The sequence below is a fragment of the Apiospora kogelbergensis genome, assembly GCF_038363985.1.
Source record: "Apiospora kogelbergensis strain CBS 113332 chromosome Unknown utg000005l_segment0_segment0, whole genome shotgun sequence".
NCBI classification, from domain to species: domain Eukaryota; kingdom Fungi; phylum Ascomycota; class Sordariomycetes; order Amphisphaeriales; family Apiosporaceae; genus Apiospora; species Apiospora kogelbergensis.
In genome coordinates this window covers 3,701,234-3,716,358 of record NW_027117422.1, presented here as the reverse complement: position 1 = coordinate 3,716,358, position 15,125 = coordinate 3,701,234, and the positions used below count along the sequence as shown (strand labels likewise).

General features: G+C 52.0%; 8 protein-coding genes across 8 annotated transcripts; 7 read left to right on the top strand and 1 right to left on the bottom strand.

Moving 5' to 3' along the window:
* Positions 1-465: 465 nt before the first annotated feature.
* PG998_007824 (uncharacterized protein) lies at positions 466-1,353 on the top strand (the record flags this gene model as incomplete). Its single annotated transcript, XM_066874640.1, has 2 exons — positions 466-544; positions 626-1,353. 2 exons carry the CDS (start codon positions 466-468, stop codon positions 1,351-1,353), a joined length of 807 nt encoding a protein of 268 aa, XP_066730585.1.
* A 2,143-nt stretch (positions 1,354-3,496) lies between these two features.
* On the top strand, positions 3,497-4,285 carry PG998_007823 (uncharacterized protein; the record flags this gene model as incomplete). The annotated part of the gene is made up of 1 exon (XM_066874639.1): positions 3,497-4,285. One exon carries the CDS (start codon positions 3,497-3,499, stop codon positions 4,283-4,285), a length of 789 nt encoding a protein of 262 aa, XP_066730584.1.
* Positions 4,286-5,232: 947 nt separating this feature from the next.
* Positions 5,233-6,721, top strand: PG998_007822 (Thioesterase/thiol ester dehydrase-isomerase; the record flags this gene model as incomplete). Its single annotated transcript, XM_066874638.1, has 3 exons — positions 5,233-5,582; positions 5,651-6,249; positions 6,393-6,721. The coding sequence occupies 3 exons, from the start codon at positions 5,233-5,235 to the stop codon at positions 6,719-6,721; spliced, it is 1,278 nt and encodes a 425-aa protein (XP_066730583.1).
* A 412-nt stretch (positions 6,722-7,133) lies between these two features.
* Positions 7,134-7,669, top strand: PG998_007821 (uncharacterized protein; the record flags this gene model as incomplete). The annotated part of the gene is made up of 2 exons (XM_066874637.1): positions 7,134-7,520; positions 7,607-7,669. The coding sequence occupies 2 exons, from the start codon at positions 7,134-7,136 to the stop codon at positions 7,667-7,669; spliced, it is 450 nt and encodes a 149-aa protein (XP_066730582.1).
* Positions 7,670-7,806: 137 nt separating this feature from the next.
* On the bottom strand, positions 7,807-8,712 carry PG998_007820 (3-methyl-2-oxobutanoate hydroxymethyltransferase; the record flags this gene model as incomplete). The annotated part of the gene is made up of 3 exons (XM_066874636.1): positions 7,807-8,241; positions 8,271-8,429; positions 8,485-8,712. The coding sequence occupies 3 exons, from the start codon at positions 8,710-8,712 to the stop codon at positions 7,807-7,809; spliced, it is 822 nt and encodes a 273-aa protein (XP_066730581.1).
* Positions 8,713-9,804: 1,092 nt separating this feature from the next.
* On the top strand, positions 9,805-10,826 carry PG998_007819 (uncharacterized protein; the record flags this gene model as incomplete). Its single annotated transcript, XM_066874635.1, has 2 exons — positions 9,805-9,837; positions 9,903-10,826. 2 exons carry the CDS (start codon positions 9,805-9,807, stop codon positions 10,824-10,826), a joined length of 957 nt encoding a protein of 318 aa, XP_066730580.1.
* A 2,165-nt stretch (positions 10,827-12,991) lies between these two features.
* Positions 12,992-14,251, top strand: PG998_007818 (uncharacterized protein; the record flags this gene model as incomplete). Its single annotated transcript, XM_066874634.1, has 2 exons — positions 12,992-13,081; positions 13,139-14,251. 2 exons carry the CDS (start codon positions 12,992-12,994, stop codon positions 14,249-14,251), a joined length of 1,203 nt encoding a protein of 400 aa, XP_066730579.1.
* Positions 14,252-14,298: 47 nt separating this feature from the next.
* Positions 14,299-14,751, top strand: PG998_007817 (uncharacterized protein; the record flags this gene model as incomplete). The annotated part of the gene is made up of 1 exon (XM_066874633.1): positions 14,299-14,751. One exon carries the CDS (start codon positions 14,299-14,301, stop codon positions 14,749-14,751), a length of 453 nt encoding a protein of 150 aa, XP_066730578.1.
* Between the last annotated feature and the right edge of the window lie 374 nt (positions 14,752-15,125).

The following is a 15,125-nucleotide window of genomic DNA, read 5'->3' as shown; positions in this document are numbered from 1 at the left end:
GGGTTCAATATGACAAGCATGTTCCTGTATGATTTGCCTTCTTTCGAAATATAATCCGAGCTGTTTCCCTGTGGCAGAAAGGAGCTGTCCATTCTCCAGTGTTTGCTTGTGTAGAAAGCCTGCTGTGGTCTAGAGCCAGGCATTGATTCTGGTGTGTGGAATAGCAACTGGGAATTGATTGTTCAGGTCCAACTGTCGCGACTTGGGTGCCTTGATAAACACGCGTGTCTGGCAACAACCAGGCCTTGGTCACTGGTCAACAATTGAGGCTCAATTACAGGGGCCTAGATAAACACATTTATTATTATGCCGTTGTACCTTGACTGATCAGCCAACCCAACCCATTTAAATTCATTTATTGAATGGCGGGAGCCCTTTGACGTCGCGCTTCCAAACGTCCACCCTGTGTTTTCTCCCCAAGACCCACTTCAACAACTTCCCTTGGACGCATGCACAGCAAGTCAAATGGATCCAAAGCAAGAGTCTGAGGCTACCAGATCAGAGGCCGAAGTGGCAGCTGCAGCCGTCTTGGGGTTTTTCGCTCGTAAGTACTAGGGAAAAAAACCAACGACTAAATGCGACTTCCGCATTGCAATCAACCTTACCTAATTCGAACCTCATACAGATTCATCTGACGACGGTCCCTCCAAAGACGCCGACGATAATAAGGAAGACTCTCCCTTGAACGCAAACCAGGCCACTGACGCTGGAAACCATAACGGTATCCCCACGGCCCCTGCTGGGGACAACGCAAGCCAAGAACAGCCTCAGCAGGTTGACGAGATGGCTCCTCCTGCCAAACGTGGTCGCGGTCGACCTCGCAAGCATCCACTTCTGGCAGATGTAGCTGCTGGCAGTACCAAAGTCGCAACCCCGGCCATGAAGCTCGATGACGTACCGTCGATTGAGACACCGCCGTCCAAACGGCGTCGAGGCAGACCGCCGAAGAGAAAGGGCGATCCTTCTCCTTCGGCCGCCATCACACCAGCACGTGTCCGCAGTGACCTCGAAACCGAGCAGGAGTTTGGAACCCCCTCGACTAACAGAGAGGAGTGGTTGGACAAAAGGGAACAAGCTTCCTCATTCTCGCCTATCAACGTTGGCCAGCGACCCAGCGCCACTAAGACTTCTGACTATCAGTCCGCCAATATCGACGCCTTCGGACTCGATCTCAAGTCCAAAATTCGCGAAGCCCTCTTCAATGGCGGGCTGGAGTACAACGGTGGCGTGCACATACCCCAGGAGTTAGCCCAAGGTCTGCACGACTACTTGGGTGCTGGCCTACCTGCACCCCGAGGCGATCTCTTCATTCACGCAGAACTCGTGGAGGAGCTGCGCCACCTCCTCCGCTAATGACGGGCTAATGGATGGGATTTCTATCAGAAGAGGCTTTATTTCACGAACACATAAGGTCTCAAACGGAAGGAAATTCGCCAACATGAGGAGAGAGGATGCTCTGAGTACGGAAACGAGATTAACTGTGGGACTGTGAATCCAGACGAAGTAAGGCTAGAAGTCATTATTTCGCAGCTCTGATCAAAATAGATAAGCTACTTGTTCCTTCCGACTTCGGGCATAAGTGATTAGCGTGTTCATGCTGGTGAGGATCAGTGGTATGTGGAGTACAGAGCCGCATTTTGTTGGGTAGGCAAGGGATACGGGAATACGCTCGTCGGATCACATTGAGCTTACACTGGCCCTCGTTCTGTCCTCCACTGCTTCCGGTTGGTGAATTATATCTTTCAAGCCTTTGTTGATTCGCCGATAGTGTTTCAGCAGGGGGCACTAGAGATGACAACGGTGGCGAAAGAGTGTCGTGTATGCCTGGCTGTACTCGACAGGGGTCGTAATTATAGTACTATGGGGAACATGCTTGGCACGGGGCTGTATACACCGCGGATCCGGGATTTGGAGGCTATGAGACGGTCTCAGGTGCCTGGTCATAGGGCTGTAATTACTAAGACGGGAATCCTGCCTTGGCGATTACAACCAGTCACAGGTAAGCATATGTAGATGCGAACGACATGGCTCAATCTCGTAGGATTGCCCTAAACCTTTTTAGCTCTCACCTTGGCATGCTGATGACTTACCTAAGACCCCGGCATCTGTGGTAATTGGCCTTGCATTTACTGCATTCGGACATATCTTATTCCCTCTGGCTTGGCTTGGTCTATATGTTAAAACAAAACCCCGTATCCACACACAGCCAGTGAAGGCCACCATCTGATATACACTGCATCATTGTGGCAGATAACGGAATCATATCCTTCGACAACACCTGCGTCAAATGCTGTGTCTTTTTTAGAAGCTGGAAGAAATACATTTCCGCTCGTGTGTTACACATCGAGAAATCTATATCTATGGTTTACATATTTGTATGGCTGGTACATGACTGTCTTCGCAGAACTCTGGCCTTTTGCCTTCGTGATACAGGGGAGTAGTGATTTGAGTCCTGTGATATTCGAGGTCGGAACCAACTGACCCTATGCCAAGTAGTCTTGGCGGAATCGTATAGTTTGGTTCGACAAGATAACGTTGCACGGTCATCTTATAGCCGCGTAACACCGCTACTTGATGCTAGATAAGTTGGTGTCTTAGAGAAGAGGGTTGTACCAAAATCCCCTCACCGAATATTCCGAACCTGCCGGAATCATCTTAGATTTCAAAGCGATCCTTGGATAATCACTCGGGTGGTGATTTCCAATGAGCAGACCGCATTCTTGCCTGTCGATAAGGCTCGGAGAAGCGTATAGACAGGCAGTTATCGAATACGGGAAAGTTGCCCTGAAGGCATATTAGGTAAGGGACAAAAAGACGGAATATAGTTAGTGTTTAGTCAGAAAGGGGCGGTCTAGAATGGTGGCAAGCTAAAGAACGTTTAGTTATAGATGTGTTCCGGGACAGACGGGAAGAAAGCTAATTAGGTCCAATGGATTGGTTTGCCCGCTGCGCGAAGGACGGTTGGATTGGAGCCGGCAGCGAGAGGCTGTGGGTTAATTGATGACCAAGACGCGTATTGGGCGAATTTCAACCAGAGTGGCTTAACTAGCCAGGGGCACCCACCAGCTCTCCTGCTTCCTCCTTGGGAGGATCGAAGCTTGTTTTTAAAATACCGTAGCTCCGAATTGCCCAATGCAGTACGCCTTCCTGGTGTGAGATCGAGAAACGCGCCCATCACTACTTGTGCGGAAAGATACCCAATGACGAAAACAAGATGATCAGAGATGCCGTCAGGAGCGCTCCCGGCAGGGCTGAGCGGGTGACAATGCTACCCAACTGAGTAGAAACGAGGTATTCATCTTGGTGCCACATCAATCTTTAACGTGTGACACTTCTGATATCCGAATTCGGCAATAACTCACTCTTCTCTTGTGTTGCAGATTCTCTGGTCTCGGTGGCTACCAGTAAGTATATAAACGTGTCCACCACATGCCCGAAGTTGTGATTCTTTGAAAGACAAAGCCCAAGACAGCCATCAAATTCGCTTACATACAAAATGAACGCATACCTCCTCCAGTCGCCACTGGCATACATGCCGGAGTACCGCTACTGGCAAGCAGGGCAGCTCCTATACATTCAAGGAACCACTGCGGAGGAGTACCACATCGTCACTGCCGGCGGGCTGATCCGCGACGGAAAGCATCTCTACATGCTTATCGTCCAGGATGTGTCGCTGCTGGGTTGGTGCGCCTGCCGGTCATCGTCGTCCTCATCGTCGGCCAAGCATCACACTAAATGTATTCCCATTACCAAGCCCATCCACTACTGCCAGGACATGATGTCGCAAGAGACCGTAGGTCAAATCGGGAAGGTGGTACACTACTCGACCGAGCAGGGGTACGGCCTAGTCAAGGTCAGCTCGCAGTGGTTCCGGGGTGACGAGGAGGCCGTCAACCAGTCGGCCATGCTGCTCGATATGTTCGACCAATACATTGACGAGCCTGAGATGATGGACCTGGTCGAGTTCTCGACGGCCATGGGCGAGGATGTCACCGGCGTCGTCGCTGAGGCCCAGTCCTTCTGCGTCGCCTCCTCCTCGAGCAGTAGCGGAGGCCGACGCAAGATCCAGGGCCTCGTCGTCAACACCTCCAGTTATCTGGTCAAGCCCGAGGACTGCGGGATATGGGTCCGCCGCACCGTCGCTTCTGAGAGGCCACTTCTCCTAGGTCACGTCGTCGGGTTCAGCAGCGAGGGCACCGACTATGGCATGATCGTCTTGCCCTTCCACCGTTTCATGGACGACCTGAAGAAGACCATCCGCCGCAAGACTTTCAACATGGCTTAGAGTACTGACTGTACTAAGAGTCATAGGTTGTGATTGGAAAGAATGTGCTACGTTTTGGTGTTTTTGTTTACTTTTCTTTTCTTTATTTGCCTAAAGGGCAGGCGTCATCAGGTTTGCTTGTACACGGGAGGGGCATGGCAAAATTGATTATCAGGCAAAGGGCTCGGTGTTGGATACTAGATCTGGACAATGAAATACATATAGACAGGATGAGCAATCATGGCAACGAATAATGCAGGCTCAAGAATCACAACATCAACTACTTCAAGCGAGCATATTATTAGGTGGTCGTTTTCAACGATTCGGTCGAAACTCTCCGTTCGCGACCAACCTTGGCTAACTTTCTCGTCGATGCCCTGAAAATATCCTTGCCCAATGCTATGTTAGCTGGCCGGATTGCACATGCGAAATGGGGACTCTGCGTGTTGGGTTGGGTGAGTGGCGTAGCAAGCGTCCTTTGAGGGATCAGTGGACCTATTTTTGGAATGCAATTCCCTCGCATAGGCGATCTGCGCTGTAAATAGCGGCGGATCAAGAATCTGTCTTTAAAAATAAATACACATTCATCTCGCGGCTGTATCTACCTCCCTATAAACAGATTATTCGCAGCAGCAGGACGTAGTAGAGCAGGTAAAGACTGGGTAGTAGCAGTGCCTAAATTTGGATCGTTTGAAGTTGACATGACATCACGTGAATATATTAGCATTGCATATAGCCCACATTGTTTTTAATACAATATATGACTCTGCGGGGTATATCGTTCAATTGAGAACCCAACGTCATTTTCGTCCCTCCAACTAGTTCCTACCTTGAACGAGAACGCGCCGGCCCGTAAACAGCGCCCTAACCTCGGATATGTAAGTATTCTTGGAATAGAACAGCGGCCCGGATCAGGAGAGCGACGCGCCTGCTTGTATTCCTCCCGTGCCTTCCAAAAAAACAGTACGATGGCCAGTAAAAATAGCCTGATGCGCAATGTGCTCGCTGCGGCGTCCCGAACGGTACGCCGAGGGCAGCCCGGCCGGTCACTCCTCCAGGCACGATGCATTCATGCGACATCATCGCGCCACACCGACGGCGTATTCCGCGGCCTGACTGACGATCGACTGCCAACACCATGGATCGAAGCCTTCAGACAGCAGCAATCTGGAGAAGGGACGGGCTCAGACGATGCTCTGCCGCACAAACGTGACATGTCACCGAAGAAGATGAGCGATAGCTACCACCGGGTGGTATTGCCTCTTGGTCAAGACCCTTGGCTCTCTGATACCTACATCAATTCTTCCGGCCACATTCGGTACGCAATCGGCAATGCGCTCGCATTTCAGACCATGTGCGACACTTTTCTGATACTGTGACATCTAGGCTAGGAACAGTCTTCATGGACTTGGATGCGCTCTCGGGTATCATTGTATACAAGCACACGGGTCCCGGTGTCACGACCGTGACTGCAGCGCTCGACCGTATCACGATAGCTCACCCGCTGACAGAGATCTGCGACTTGGAATACAGCGGACAAGTGACTTATGCCTCGGGCCGCTCTAGTCTTGAGATTACCTGCAAAGTAGCAAGAGCGCGCCCCGAGGGCGAGCCGAGCAAGCCGGAAGACGTGTTGCTTACGTGCACATTCACCATGGTGGCCCTGGACTCAACTACGAAGAAGCCGGTGAATGTGCCGCGTCTGGAGTACACCACGCCACAAGAGGAGAGGATTTTCAAAGCTGGCGAGGCCAAATCGTTGGCAAAGAAGCAGGCACTCAAGACCTCACTTCTGCAGACAGAGCCCAATGATGCTGAATCAGCCTTGGTCCACAGGATGTGGCTGCAGCAAGTACAGTACCATGATCCCAACGACGACCTCCGAAAGCCTGCCAATGTCATTCCTATGGCCAAGACGCAACTTTCCACGGCTGCCATCATGCAGCCACAGTATAGGAACCGGCACCAAACCATGATATTTGGGGGTATCACTTAAAGCAGACCTTCGAGCTCGCCTTTTGTTGCGCCGCAAGTTTCGGCCATGCCAGGCCTACGTTCGTGAGCGCTGACCCCTGCACGTTCCGAAATCCTGTCCCGGTAGGTAGTGTGCTTTATCTGAAAGCCACAGTTGCGTACACCGATCCTCCCTTGCTTGAGGAGGACGGCACCCAGCCTCAACAGGGAGATGCGGAACGGCCCGTGACACGCGTGCATGTGCGCGTGGACAGCAAGGTGCGAGACGTGGAGCATGGTTACGCAAGGCCGACGGGCCAGTTCAACTACACTTTCTCCGTGCCCAAAGACATCAAAGTCCTGCCTCATACGTACCAAGAGTTCATGATGTATATTGATGCGCGGAGGAGGGTGCAGCTTGGAGACGTGCAGCTTCGGCAGGAGCAGACCGAGTCACCGGAGAAGCAGCGGCGCTTGGCCGATGATGCAAGTGTCACGGAGTAATGCAGTATTGATTCGAGATAGAGCAGCAAGCAGCCTTAGGTTATCTTTCCAAAAAGAGAACGATGGCCGAACAGCCAGTCCCTTAGTGCCAGCTACTAATACTATTGGTTTCTTGAAAGGAAGAGTTGTCGCAATGAGGATGCACAGCTGCATGCGTGCACACCTGCACACTTGCACACCTGCACACCATCCCACATCCCTAGCAAAATGCCCCACCCTCCCAATTATTTACCACAACCCACTAAGGCGATGCAGCCCAGAACATGTCAGCTGCCGCCTACAACGAACACCAGCCTCATCCCCAAGTCAACCACTCAAACAAACCATTCTTGAGTCTCGGATCCTCTGCGCTAACCCATACCCGTTTCCGATCCATTTACTACATCAAAACCTGCTTTTTCACGCTGTCGAGATGGAGTACCCAGAAGTGCCCGAACGCAACACCTCTCCTTCCCCTCCGCCATCCCCCATCCTGGATCGCCCGGCCTCTCCCGAGCTGCCACTGACCATGACCGCGTCCGCCGTCTTGAAGGCGCTGCCCCGGGACGCCAGCACTGCCCTCTCCAGCGCCGGCGAGCCGTTCGAGCAACAGGAAAAGGTCATCGTGTGCTTCAAGGCCGTCGGATCTGCGCCCCAAATGGACCGCAAGGTGCGCAAAATCAACGCTACCCAGAAGTTCGAGGCCGTCGTCTCGTTCTTGCGGAAAGCACTCCGTGTCGCTCCTACCGAGGGGCTCTTTCTCTACGTCAACAGTGCGTTTGCGCCAGCCTTGGATGAAGTGGTGGGCAATCTTCACAGAGTATGTTATGCATGTGCGCGTGTAATTGTGCAACATTTTCCCATGCAACTACTTTGGCTTTAATTAACTAATTAAATGGAAAATAGTGTTTCAAGGATGCTAATGGCCAACTTGTTGTGGCCTATTCTATGACGCCTGCTTTCGGGTGAAGTGGCTGGCTGTCTACATGCAGCTCTTTGCTTGCTCGATATGCTCAATCTATATCTGACTCCTGGTATCTTGCGAACGCCTTCTAATGATAACGCTAAATCACGCATCGGGGCACTACTGGCAACCAACAAAGTGCTTATTGCCCGTCGGCCTTGCCCCGGACAGCTTTGCTGAATACGCCAAGCTCGTCTTGAGAGATCGGATAAGTGTGCTCGGGAGCTGGGTATGAACGTGTCTTCACCTCTTCGTGGTATGCTTTTATGGCTTGCAAGCTTTCAGCCCACACATTTCCATACTGCTTGACGAATTTCGGGAGGAACCGGCCAGGTGGGAAGTTTCCAGTCATATCAACCTGAACGAGAACTTGACCAGAGCAGCCATTACCTGCGCCGATGCCTATGGTCGGGATAGAGAGCTTCTGGGTGATGATGCTGGCTACCTCGGCCGGTACGGCCTCGAGGACGGTTGCGAAGCTGCCCGCTTCCTGCACGGCAAATGCATCTTCGAGCACTCTCATGGCACCGTCGGCGGTCTTTCCTTGTACACGGAACCCTCCCAGAGCATTCTGTCGCTGGGGGTCAGGCCGATGTGGGCAAGCACAGGGATGCCAGCACGTGTGATTTTGGCAATGGTCGGTGCCATCTCCTTTCCGCCTTCAAGTTTGATGCCTTGCACGCGACCTTCCTTCACGAACCGTATAGCCGTGTCTAAGGCCTGCTCGGGGGAGATCTCGTACGAGCCCATTGGCAGGTCACCAATCTAATCATCATGTCAGTTTTCGGGCGTCCACTAGTTATAAACACGGTAGCCTTACGGTAAACGCTGCCTTGGTTGCGCGTGCAACTGAACGGCAGTGCAATATCATTTCCTCGACAAGAACCTCGCTGGTGTCTTCCATACCTAGCGCCACCATGGCTAAGCTATCGCCGACTAGGACCATGTCCATACCGGCTGCATCGGCGACATGGGCACTGGGAAAATCGTGTGCCGTGATCATAGTGATGGGCTCATTCTTCTTGTACATTGATCGCAGAGTACCCATGGTGACCTTCTTCCTTTGAGAGGCCGGCTGGGCCCCTAACGGAGAGTGTGAACTCCATCGGTGTTGCTGGGAAAGGAGCGACGACAAGGGCTTAACGTTATTCAGGGGTGCAGATGATCGGCTGCCCTGATATAAGGATAAAGCACATGACTTGATGGATAAGGTCGACATGTTCTTTGGTTGGGCTCAAGTCGCGGTGCAAGCAGCTATTAATTAAAAAAAAAAAAAAAGGAGTGTCTAGTTCAATTGAAGATGGACTTGGGGATTTGAAAGGAAGTGAGTCAGTTTGCGGTCTGCTTGGGTGAATTGATCGGTTTTATTGGGCGGTCATGATGGGATTTGCTGCGTACAATTGAGACTCATCACAGACACTTTTGGTGTTTTCCACTTTGCACCCTGTCTCACAGGTACGTACCGATCCAGACAGAGCTTGGAGAATCCACTCAGGCCCGCGGCTGACCGAGGCCCTTCGCCCCCATCACATGAAATCCAATCGTCCGTACAGGAATCAGCCAGAGACCACATTCTTGACAACCTCCACCTCGAAAGACCGTCTGCACAAGTCAGATCAATGCTCTTGCTTATTGGCCATGCAACCAGGCTCGGCCGGCCGAGTACAACGCCGATCTTGAGTCGGAGATCCTGTGCCGCCTAGCCCCTACTTTATGGAGGAAATAAGGAAGGAGATAAGCTGGCGTCAGATCCGAAAAGGTTTGGCAGGCCGGCTAAGCTAGATGCAGGAATCGCTATCTCCGTGTACCGGTATTTCCGGTGTCAACGATGTCAACGATGTCACGCATGGCCTCTGCCCGCCGCCCATTGGATTATGCTGTCGGTGATCGGACAATAGATCATATTCCGAGCGATGAAAATCCGAGATCACCGACGTCAATACTACCACGATATCCTTACTATGGAGAAAGGTATAAAACCCCCGGCCTCTGTCCATGGACAGACTGTCATTTTTGGGGGTTTCTCATCAGACGGAAGTGAAGATCGCAACAGGCCCGATAATCTCATTCCAACCATCTCTTTTTATTCACTCGATATTACTACCCTTACTCAACCCTACTCTTCGCTGTTAAACTCGACATGTCTCACGTGAAGAACGTCGCCATCGTTGGTGTAAGCTGGTATTTCCTGGAAACAGAACCGAGTGAGCTCGAAAACTAATCAACCTGTATTAATAGGCCACTGGCACTATAGGCTCCTATATCGTCGCCGAACTGCTCAAGGCTGGCAAGCACCAAATAACCGCCGTTACCCGCCAAGACAGCAACGCCATCATTCCCAATGGCGTGAACGTGGTGAAGGTAGACTATACCAACCACAGCTCTCTCGTGGCCGCCCTTAGAGGCCAAGACGTCCTCGTCATCACAATGAGCGTTAAGGCCCCGAAGGAGTCGCAAATCCAGCTGATTGATGCTGCCGCCGACGCGGGCGTGCGTTGGATCCTGCCCAATGAGTGGGGGCTCGACAAGGCCAACGAGCCATTTGCCGACGCCGCGCTCTTAGGCCCCCCGAGCCGCGCTGTGCGCAATCACATCGAGGAGAGGGGCGTGAGCGATTGGGTGGGGGTCGTCTGCGGGTTCTGGTACGACTTCAGTCTTGGTGGTTCGCCCGCCCGCTACGGCTTCGACTTCAACGACCGATCCGTCCTCTTCTTCGATAATGGTACCCAGCCTATCAACACGACGACGTTTCCCCAGGTCGGGCGGGCCGTGGCTCGTCTTCTGGACCTCCCAACGACGAAAGGAAAGGAGGGCATGGCATCCCTCGCCGACTTCCGTAACAACTATCTGTACATCTCGTCGTTCTGTGTCAGCCAGAAAGACATGCTGGAGAGCGTGCTTCGCGTCACGGACACCAGGATGGATGACTGGGCGGTCCGTCACGAGGACTCGGCGGAGCTCTACGCACAGGGCTTGCGGATGATGAAGGAAGGGAACATGGTCGGTTTCATCCAGGCCATGTACGTACGCACCTTCTTCCCCAACGACGACGGCAACTTCGGAAAGACCCGCGGGCTACACAATGAGTTGCTGGGCTTGCCGGTGGAAGATATCGACGAGTTCACCAGGCTTGCAATTACTAGGAAGGATGATAAATACTGAAAGGTAATTTGTGGATGTGTATTTAGCGGCTGTGGCGATTGGAATAAGTAAATAGAGGCAGAATATTTGTTACGCCTTTCTCGAGAAATTAGTACCAGAGAATATACTTAGTAGATGACTTTGCTATTCATTTTAAAGATCTTCAATTGCTAAACGTGATATGCATTGGCAGCAGGAAGGGGCTGCATCATTCACGGGTGTAGTCATATTCGGTTATATCCCTATTTGTGTCCTGGCCGGGACAGGCAGAAGATAATGGGCCTATCTAGACCTGAGACGCCGATATTCTTTTGCCGCGACTCTTCAAGTCAGCAGGGTTTCGGGTGCAGTGTCAATGGACACACCCTCGCTTGTACTCCCACGTACAACGCATATTGTATAATCGAGCACCATGCCCAGGATTGTTTTCTCTTTCCCAGCCCGAGTGTTGGGTTATCAGGTGACGGCTGGCATACGTATAAATTTATTGAGCTGCTACGACAGAAGCGATCCTCTTCTCGCTCATTGTAAGTCAGTTTGCCAATAACGAGTAAACCTTCCTGGTATATAGGCTGTGACATACGACTATACGTGTCCTGTTTCAGATTGTAGGCAGAATACTATTCAGGTTGAGACAATAAAACGAAGAGGATAAAATCGGTCAAATCAGTATCGACACTCATGATATATAAAAACATCAACACCTCGGCCAACTACGTATTTGCACTCGCGAACTATAGTTAAGATAAACCACGTTTGAGTTCTATTATGAAATAAAGCGCTTGCCTTTTAGCTGCGCCAATTTGATATGATCATGTGAAAGCCGGTTTCACCCAGCCTGAACAAATAAGTTTAGGCAACAACAAATAGTACAGTCATCAGATCGAATCGGTTTGAGGCACTCGGACTTTTCTTCAGTATCACGGGAAATACGCGTAGATCCAGAGACTTCCGACAAGGGGGTTACGTTGCACAGCTATCTAGTCACGATGCCAGTGTAATATATGTGAAACCTGGACGCAAGCGCGGCTCAGGCTGTTCGTCAGCCATAATGACCGATGGCTTAGGCGCATGACTTGCCTCGGGCCCCAGTAGCTCCCAAGTCACATACCAAGACCTGCTACAACGTGTAAGGAATACGAATGGCAAATTGGGTTGTGTACATACATCCGTGACAGAACGGTGTATCCGGGAAGACTAACTGTTGAAAGTCGGATATACGGGCCGCTCACCACCCTCATGAAAAACACTCGGCGGCCTCGTGGTGCACACCACACTTTCTTTAGCATTGTTTCAGGTGTCATTGCCGTCATCTAAACATATGATTCTCGTTGTGGATCTATCTCAAGGGACTCGTTATCGATGGTGCTCGGGTTATCTCCTATTTGTGATATGGGCCGGCAGTGACATGAATTTGCATAACGGAGATATGTGTTTCACTATCGCGGCTGGGCCGTTGTCTTGTTCGATAAAACCCCAAACAACACAATCTCTCACCATCCAACGGCGTTATGGAGGTGGACTTTGAAACATGGGCAGCTCCGCGCGTGTCTTCATTCGTCATGCGGCTTAACTTAATCAGTAAAACGTCCCAAGGATCTGCATATTAAGCAGCCTTTTGACAGCCTGCGTCCCAGACGAATGTGCGGGGAGTGCTGCACGGCTAAATTGACATAACCCATCTTTGGATGATCTAGGTCTCGTATTCCCCAATGCGGTTCCTGACTGGCTCAAAGGCCCAAATGCCGTCTTGGCACTGCAAGGGGCTTCCCGCCCATCGCTTACCGCTGAACTGCCTTGGGGGCTAAAGACCAGACCGAGCCTCCACCAAGTCATCTGCCTAGTTGGGCAGATCCGGAAGCATCCCGTCGAGAGGCGTAGTCTAGCCAAAGGCCAGACTCTGCACCCGAGAAGCGATAGCAAACGTAGACGGCTTGTCAAGTGCGTGAGAAAAGAACCGTGTTATATGGAATATGGCATCGCCGTTCTGCCTATACACAGAGGGGTTTCTGTCTGGCCACTTCCAAATCTCTATTTTTTGTGTCAGCATGAAAGGGGCCTTGCAGTCTATTACATCGCCTTCCCCTCGAATCAGGATAGGAGTAGTTGGAACTTCCCACCACACCAAACTGAGACACATGTAGAGTCAAGAGAAAAGGTTGTCTTCATCGAGTAGTATGGTCGATATGGGACTTGATCAGCCTCTTGCCATGTCACATCGCCTGCCTATGACACGACATATTCTCGGGGCGCACGATGATACGAAGATTGACCTTGTAAGTGTTTTCTCAGCCCGGATTTCCTCACCGAAGCCAGACTAACACCTCGTGAAGGGTGACAGTAGGGCTGTTATCGGTGCATTCTCCGGAATCATAATCACGCACGTCATATGTACTGTTTTCCTCGTTCTGCGAATAGCCTCAAGGCTCCACTGCTTACGAAGGTGGTTCTTCGACGATACGCTCATGGTCCTTTCGTGGATATGGTCAACCGGTATCTGCACAGTCTACAGTCTCGCACTCCATCTGCCATCGCCCGTAGACGTCACTCACAAGAGTCCCATGGTGACATATCTGTTGCGGACATATCTGGGCCTCATACTCTACCAGTTGGCCTTGTGCTTTGCAAAGCTGTCTATCGGGTCGTTTTACTTACGCATGTTCAAGAGCAAGCCGGCAATGACGGCCTTGACGTGGGCAACTATAGGCCTGGTCATCGGGCTGGCAATACCCCTGACGGCCATGAGTGCTTTACAATGTTATCCCAATGATGGGCAAGTGTTAGGACAGCCAATGGCGTGCCTTGGTTTCACCCCGTTACTTGTCGTCAGCTCTTCTACACACACCGCTACCGACGCCTGGCTGATCATCATGATCCTACCGACGATCTCCAAGCTAGAACTGCCTCTTCGACGCAAAATCGCGATATCTGCTATCTTGTCGCTCGGGATTTTCGAAATGGCGGCAAGTATGATACGGCTACTATTGAGCCTGCACAAGGACTTCAATCCTTCCGCCGGCAACCAGGCGTCTAACACGTTGGCCTTCTTCTGTACGACGGTCCTCGAGTGCGACACAGCCATTATTTGCGCCAGCGTGCCGATGGTACGGCCCGTTATGTCGAAGATATGGCCGTCCATGTTCCCCGAACCACGACATAGCACTGGAAGCTTCAACCTCACAGTGGTAAGCTTCCATGGTTATCCTTGGCAAGACCAGCCCGCGAGCCCCCGACAACGGCGCAGCAGCAACAGAAACAACAACAATACCATCACCACGAACCCCATCAACAGCCCGACTATGGCCGATGCAAGGGATATCGACACCAATAAGATCAAGCAGCCCTCCAAGGCGCTGTCACCCGAGGATGCTCTCGCAGGCACAGGCGGCGCCGCCTCCCCAACCGAGGATCGAGACAATCCACGCGTCGCACCCCGACGCCCCTAAGCCTCAAGAGCTTTATGAACTCGCCAAGGCCGCACCAAGGGCTGGGTATGTCGGGGCCAGACACCAAGCCGATCCTGAGCACGTACAGCGAGGATAGCCTCGGGGAGCTGACGCGGTACTCGGCCAACTTCCGGCGCTGGGGCACGCCCGACCTAACCCTGACGTTGGGCGGCAAAGATCCCCAGAGCCTATGGGGCGGCGGCGGCGGCGGCGGCGGGTCGCCACATTTATCACAGCAGCGATCGTCCTTTGGCCGGCGTGAGAGCGGACAGTCGTCCGGGGGAGGTGGAGCCGGGGCGGCGGTCCGATTTGTGCGGCGGCCGTTCCGGAGCAGCCAAGAGAGCTTCATGTCGCCTTCGGACCCTGCCAGCCCGCGCACGCTGATCCCGAGCCTGGGCTCGGGCCATGAGCTGTACGGCGCGCGCTGGCAAAGTATCGATCTGGGCTCGCGGCCAGAGAGACCCTGGGCCAACGACGGGAGACCTGCGACTAGGGACTAAAGCCAAGAATTCTCTGGCCCAGCCGATGTCTAAAGCGACTCATTTCACTCTGATTCCTATTTGTTGATGCCAACCCTACGCTAGAAGTGGGGACGTCGAGACGACGTGCTAGAAAGGGGTATATGTACCTCTCTAATAACCTCAATACTACGCCTCCTCCATATGCACACCTAGACACGACACTCAAATATATTTCCTAAATACACCTCCAATTGAGCCTCAACATAGATCAATGCCCAAGAGGCTGTTTTTACAATACATACGTATCGCTATTCAGTTGCGCTTTTATCGTGGGTATGGTATAGACGTAAGGGAAGCCTCGGCGTTGTGTGCTAAGACTGCGGGAAGTGATCACCAAGAAAACAAAAGAGAAA